The following is a 7,568-nucleotide window of genomic DNA, read 5'->3' as shown; positions in this document are numbered from 1 at the left end:
TTAAAAAGTTTAATTGATTTAGGAGGAAATTTATTATTTGTATGAAAAGAAAAACATTGTTCAGTAAAATAAATTCTTTATATTCCCAGAACTTTATATCCTTGTGATCATCACTTCGTCGTACGTTTTGTTTTTTCAATTATAGATATTTGTAAAGTTCATCTTCTGTTTGTTCTGTATAGTTTTGTTAACGATATTCAACTTAACATATGTTCATGGTTAAATCATACAATAAATTGTTTACGTAAAGTTTGTGTCCTTTAAATAATCTTCAACCTAAAAGTAAGAAAGAAATTAGCTTTATTGGGCTTCAATCAATACTTCATTTTTTGTAATAAAAAATATCAGGGTAAATTTTTTATTAAATGTCATCTCTTCAACAAAATACTTCGAAAAAAAAACTTTCAGGTACTATATGCGCGAATCCTTATGAAATAGATGGTCATACAGGGGTCGATCTAAAAAATATGACGGAGAAAATGTTAGAGAAATTTTCGAATTTAGCTTTACTGTCAAGAAAAATGTGAAACTTGCTGAAATTTTTATTATGAAAATGAGAATTTACATGCTAACTATAGAATAGACAGTAGTGCAAAAACATTTGTGAAGAAAGCATTTTTTCAATTGAAGTGAGTCTGAATCATCTCCTGCAAAAAAAGTTTGTCTGTCTAGAGAAGAAGAATTAGAGAATTTACTATAGGGACTGAAATAAAAATTTGGCAGTTTACCTGAAAATGATCCATTACGAGTATCAATTCTTACAGTAGCCCCTGATGGTTGGTCTGCTCGTAAAATTGCTAAAGAATTTGATACTTCTAGGCCAATTGCGATGAATGGAAAAAATTTTAAAAAGAACAAGGTATTTTAGCTATGCCAATTTCAAAAGCTAGTAAAACCTTACCATCAGAGACAGTAGATAAAGTCATATAATTTTATGAGTCAAAAAAATCAAAACATTTGCTTATGTATGATGTATGCATACTTCATGAAAAGTTTAAAGAACTATATCCAGAAAATCCAATAGGATTGAGTAAGTTTGCTGAGCTCAGACCAAAATGATGCACACTTGCTGGTGATAAAGAAACACATAGTGTTTGTGTATGCACCATACCTGAAAATTCTAATAATATGCTTCAAGCTTCAAATTTAAACAAACTTACCAAAAATTCTGATACTCCAATAAGAGATTAAAAGGACTGCTAACAATTTGTGCTGTGCAAGGAACCACAACCTACTTGTTATTTAGATGAGTGCGACTCTTGTTCAAATTTACAACAATTTTCGGATCATGTAACCAATATTCTTGAACCAGCGGGTGTAATTCATGTAATTTTTAGTACGTGGCACACGACAGACATATCCACTCTAAAGAAAGAATGTCTTTGTACAGAAGATTTTGTTACCCAATTGACTGAAAATCTAAAGGAATTCATACTTCATGATTTTATTTCTAAAAACCAATGCAACTGCGTGTCAGAACGAAAAAAAAAGTTTAAAGATGGCTAAGTATTAGTCGAAATAGATTTGGTAGAAAACTACCCATATATCGCGCAGGATGCCGCACAAGCGTTTCGTTACAACAATGACTAGTGCACAGTTGTTCCAGTGTCTTGTTATTATAAATCTGGAAATGGCATTAAGCATAGTAGCTTTATTGTTTTATCTGACTGTAAGACTCATGACACTGCTTCTGTCTACCTAGTGCAGCAAAATATCATGCCGGAAGTAAAAAAAAATTATCCAACAGTTAACAAAGTAATTTATGTTACTTACGGTGCTAGGCAGGACTTCAAAAATCGAAGTCAGATGTGTAATTTAGTGAAACATTATTATGATTTTGGTATTTTAGCAGAGTCGCATTGCCACGCAACCGCTCAAAGGAACACAAAAAAACTTTGAGATTCCTCTCTAGACGATTTACCAATACTCCAGCAGTAAAAAAAATGAGCATTTCACACGCATTTATCGTTGGCTCAAATGCCACATTACATGTAAAAAGATATTTAGATGAAAACAGTCCACATGCTATCATACAGTATTAGGATATAATTAAAGAAAGTAGATTTGAATTCAGTGACCTCGATAACCTATAAAATAAGTACTCACATGTATTCTTCGAGCAAAAGTTGATTTTCCAAACACCAAGTTGCCATATTAAATCAGCCATCTTGAATTATGTCGATCTGACTTTAAATTCGTTATCAGCAATCACAATAACCCCCATATACCAAATTTGGTCCAAATCGGTTGATTTTTCAAAAATCGTCTAGTTTATCGGCATATTAGCCGCCATATTAGATCCGCCATCTTGAATTGTTTAGATTCGACCTTAGATTCGTCATCAGCAGCCACAAAAACCCCCATATACAAAATTTGGTCTAAATCGGTTAATTTTTCAGAATACGTCTACCTTATCAACATATTAGCCACCATATTGAATCCAACATTGGATTTCGGTAACCTACCATGTGATATTTTAATGGGTGTGTAGGAGCTACAATTTGAGCTGAAAGCGGCCCAACATGATTACTTTTTTAGATTTTTACAAGCATTTTGATCTGTACTCTTGATTTTCTTGGGGTTTCTGTTCGCGATATTGGTGCCGCCAACTTGAAATTTTTTAATGCGACATATTGTATTCGAAAGAGTACATGAATACGAACCATTTTGAGCCCTCAGACGTTTTTCTTGAGCTCTTCAATTTTTGGCCGTAGGGGTGACACGGTTGACGTGGAATGGGCCATATATATGTATATAGTTAGTTCGAATCGAAATTCAAATCGAAAAATTGGGAGCTTCGGAAGTCGGTTCGAGATACTTTCGAAGTGCCCACTTCGATTCGGTTTCCTTCGAATCTAACTGAACGCGCCGAATGTCCATTCAAAAGACTTTCGAACTGTCCACTTGAAATCGGTTTGCTTTCGAATCGAACTGAATGCATCGAAATTCGATTAAGAATACTTTCGGACTGCCCCGCTCGAATCGGATTTTTTTCGAATCGAACTGAATGTGTCGAATTTCGATTAGAAAGAATTTCGGTCTGCTCCGCTCGAATCGGAATTTTTTCGACTTTAAGTGAGCTACGTCGTTTTGGAAAAAACCGGTTCGATTCAAACAATGCACAGGTCTAGTTAGCTCCTAATGCTGAAAAGTGCAAGGTTATGGTAATGAGGAAAGAAAGTAGAAGGGCTAAGGGAGGTGAATGGGAGTAGAAGGGAAAGAAGATGTAGAAGGTGAAATAGTTTGTGTACCTGGACTTCCTTTTACGGAGGAATAGGGGTGTGATTGGTCACATAAAACAGATAGTGAGAATGTAAAATCTCGTGATGAGGCAGGTGCGGGGGCTGGGAAAACAGTTGTTCGTAGATGATTTGGTAAGGATAATGAAATTCTTCGAGCTGCTAGTCATGAGTATCTTATTTTATAGAGTGTAGGTGTGGGGGTAGAAAAGAAAGTGATGAGTTAAATAGCATAAAGGAGAGATATATAAAGTGGACACTGGGCTTGAAAAGGAATACGTCTAATTACATATATTGCCAGGAGGGAGACGGAGAGAACGAGTTCGGGGATTAAAAAGGGGAGTCGTGTGTGTAAATATAAAGAGAAATATTTGAAGAGGGGGAAAGTAAGCTTGTTAGAGAAAACGGCATGAATGGAGGAACTTACAGAGAGGATGAGATGTGGGTGCATGAATGATTTTAACAGGTTCTGAATTTCTAGGAAAAAGAAGACGTGTACATTCTGTGGGAAAGAAGGATTGGAGACGTTCGAGGAGGTGGAAAGGAGTAGAATGAGCTGAAAGGTATTTATGCATGAAAGGGGGGTTCAGGGGGCAAAGGGCAAAAGCATGGGTAAAGGAGGTGTTGGGTAAGGTGGAGGAGAAGGGAATGGAGGAGGAAGAGGAATGGAGAAGGAAAGATTACAAAAAGGGGAGGAAGTAGATATAAGTAAAATGTAAATAATGTAAATAGTAGATAAGTATTAGGTATTAGCTGCGGAGAGAGAGTTTGGCAATGCGATGCAAAGCGATAAAGCAGGCACATGTATGCCATGCGAGGCGGAGCGTAGAAGGCAAATCGTTAAGAGCGAGTGGTCAGAGATAAGGTGTGAATGGATACTAGTTTTTAAGGGTTAGTTATAAGAAAATTCTGTACAAAATGGAAGTATAAATAAGTACATTTTTTAAGGCAATCAGGTGTCATTCCAAAAGCAATAGCAAAAACTAGTATCTATTGATGGATAGAAGCCTTGACAGAGTCTAATACAAATGTTTAATACAGCTAATTGACTAATTTTGTGATCTTTTTTTCTATAAGAATATGCAATGAGATAAGTAAACGTTAATAAAAAAAGAAAACCCTTCTTTATTTTTAAAAACTAATGCAGTTTAGGGTAATCCAAAAATCATCAAGCTTAAAAAAATCAATGGGCCTGTGGAAATTCTTGTTCCTTTTTGGATAAAAGAAATCTCTAAAAAACTTTAATTCAATCGGATGAAGTCCTGCACTCCCTTATCGAGGTCAAAGATTAAACTCTTAATATCTTCGCTGATTTAGTGCTTACAAAAAAATGTTTGGAACAATATTTGCCCAATTTTTTATGAGAAATTTAATGTTGTCGATTAAGTTTATTAACCAACATTTTTTGTCCGAAGAAAAATTAAATTATGTTAAAAGGCCTGCAAATTTTTGTTACTAAACCTAACCTGCAGCCTGTACACTGGTCTTTTTGACCGAAACTGAGAGCTTCCCCTCCCTTCTCCTCTTGTCGTATGCATGCTTGAAGGTTCAGCTCTTCAGTAGCCTCCTAGCTGTCATCAACGAGGGTGATGCGACATTTTATTATTTTTTTAAAATTATTTTTATTTTATAATATTTTCTTAAATTAATGAATTAATATTTTATTGTCATTCAGCGTATTACATCAGTTGTACCGCATGCTTTACGTAATATCACATTTAAGATTGGATAAAACGGAGGAATTAGGCACCCGGTCAAAAAGACCAAGATGTACCCTCTGCATTCCGTGAAGGAGTGTACGGCCTGCAGGTTAATCGACACTATCAAATTTCTCATAAAAAGTAGGCTAATATTTTCCCAAACATTTTTTTGTAAATGCTAAAGCAACGAAGATATTAAGAGTTTAATTTCTGACCTCGATGAGAATGTGCAGTACATTATCCGATTGGATTAAAGTTTTTTAGGGATTTTCTTTTTTCCAAAAGGGAATAAGAATTTCCACAGGCTCATTAAACTTTTCAAATTTGGTGATTTTTGGAGAAACCTAATGCAATTAAATGCTGTTGATTTGTTCCTTATCTACTGCGGAGTGGTTTCCTCTATATAATTAAAATTCAGTACATATCAATATTTTTAATCTGAAAGATATTTTTCAGATAAGTAGAAACTCTATAAGAATAGGAGAAATTAGAAGATTTTTCACAAAAATAGGAAAACAAATCCTTTTAAGCAAAATTGATGGGAATACTATATTAAACTCAACATGAAACGCTTTAAATTCCTAACATTTCCACATTTCAGATAAATTTGTAACCAATCCGTTTAATTTTTAACGTTGAAGCTGAATTTTCTACGAAAGAAGATGAATTCTCAATCAAACAATTGAATTTTCAACTGAAAACGGTCACTTTCTACCACATGATAATATAAATGATACAAAAATATAATAAAACTTAAAACTTAAAAAAAAGTCGTTTAGTTGTACTTTCAACCATAAGAAGAATTTTCAACTACGGAGATAAATTGGTTATCAAAAAGCGGCAAATTTTCAACAAACTATAAGAATTTTTAACTAAATATTTGAATTTTTAAGTGAAAAAATATCAATTTTCAACCAAAAAAATATCAATTTTCTACCAAAAAAATAATTTATGCGGGGGATTTGAAGAATCAGAAAAATTAATGTTCAACAAATAAAAACAAATTTTTAGCAAAATAATTGAATTTTTAATTAAATTGATGAATTTTCAACTAAAATTTTTGACCAAAAAAATGAATTTTTTACCCAGATGATTAATTTTCTTCCAAAAAGACGAATTTACAACAAAATACATGAAATTTCAACCAAACAGTGGAGTTCTAAACTAAAAAGATCAATAAACCACTAAAGTTGACCAAAAAATGAATTTTTAGTAAAAAATTTTAACTTTCCACTGGGTTCTTGAATTTTCAACCATAGAAGATGAATTCTTAACAAAAAATGGAATATAGTAGAAATTTCAACCAAAAAAATGTCGAGCAAACTGTTAAATTTTTTAACAGAAAGTTGAATTTAAAAAAAAATCAATTTTAAGTTTAAAAAATTAATTTTACGCAAACAACAAATTTCAACTAATTGTTTCAATCCATTAATATAAAGCTAGTTTTACAAATGAAAACGCATGAATATTTAATTTGATATTAAAATGTCAAAAAATATCGAAGCACTGTTTTGAAAAAATCCTCTGACATATTTACCCTCTATATCAACCAGAAAGATTACTAAATGAAATCAGTAAGTTTTCATTGATTCACAAAGCAATCCCACTGTTTCAACTAGCTAAAAATGGGTAGCTGATTGCAACCATTAAGGATTTTCCTTTAAAATCAGTGAAACCTCAGTGATTGAAATTAGAGAGTAGGTTTTGCTTCCAGGTATATGCAAATTCCCTGACTATTCCAGGTTTTCCAGGTACTCCTTTTAATCTAATAAATTAGGAAACCTTACTTTCCCACGAGGACAGCTGCAGCCTCTATTTGCTCTACAAGCATTTTCTTCGGGTTGTGTCTGGTAATTCCAATCTAGACTACTTCCTTCAGTCAAATGATATAAGGAAGGCACACGATTAACATGTAGTTCTTCAGTGCCAGCTTCTAGAAGGAGTACCTGTTTTTGTGCAATGTTGACAATTAAATTTTGTTTAAATAAAATATATCAAGTTTAACATCTGATTTTATAGTTTACGCACATTCCAATTTTCTATTTCAGTTAATCTATTAGCGAGAACACAACCTGCCGATCCAGCTCCAACGATGATAAAGTCAAACTCTTTACCTTTTTCATTCAATGTTTTACAGTCTATAGGATTTCCAAATAAATTAATGAGAAGTGTGAGAAACATTATTGCTTTTGAATCACATATTGTACTCTGTCCATCATTAGTGCAGAACTTAGTTGAAAAATCCGGTGGAATCCAGGACATCTATAAAATATAATAATTTTCAAATAGACAATAATATTTTTAATTTTTCGTTTACAAGAAAAAAAACTTAATATAAGGAATATATCAACATAATAAGTACCAAACTAGTTAATTTTGACAGTATAAAGCATGTAATGTAGCAGGTTTTAGCTGCAAATTACTTTTGCCTTGCTGATGTTATGCCTATTTATAATGGCTCCTCTTCTGTTGGAGGAAATATTCGCGAAAGACTAAGGCACGACTGAGGGCCGCCTAATTTTATTTTTTTGTACGAGGGTAGTTCAATAAGTCCTTAGAATGAAGTATAAAAACAATTTTTTTTGGGTAATTTTTTTTTTATTTTTCAACATAATCTCCTTGGAGCTCT

General features: G+C 33.0%; 1 protein-coding gene across 7 annotated transcripts in view; it reads right to left on the bottom strand.

The window, feature by feature from the left end:
• LOC117180344 (glucose dehydrogenase [FAD, quinone]-like) overlaps positions 1 to 7,568 on the bottom strand; it is a 72,565-nt gene that overhangs the window by 26,549 nt on the left and 38,448 nt on the right. For all 7 annotated transcript variants that reach the window (XM_033372788.1, XM_033372787.1, XM_033372790.1 and 4 more), the window contains 2 exons: positions 6,968 to 7,201; positions 6,727 to 6,885 (listed from right to left, as the gene is read on the bottom strand). In XM_033372788.1, coding sequence (XP_033228679.1) covers positions 6,727 to 6,885; positions 6,968 to 7,201 — 393 coding nt within the window. The remainder of the gene's footprint in view (positions 1 to 6,726; positions 6,886 to 6,967; positions 7,202 to 7,568) is intronic.

Source organism: Belonocnema kinseyi, chromosome 9, assembly GCF_010883055.1.
Source record: "Belonocnema kinseyi isolate 2016_QV_RU_SX_M_011 chromosome 9, B_treatae_v1, whole genome shotgun sequence".
Taxonomy (NCBI): domain Eukaryota; kingdom Metazoa; phylum Arthropoda; class Insecta; order Hymenoptera; family Cynipidae; genus Belonocnema; species Belonocnema kinseyi.
The sequence above is the reverse complement of the archived record's forward strand: the minus strand, read 5'-3'. Positions and strand labels throughout refer to the sequence as shown.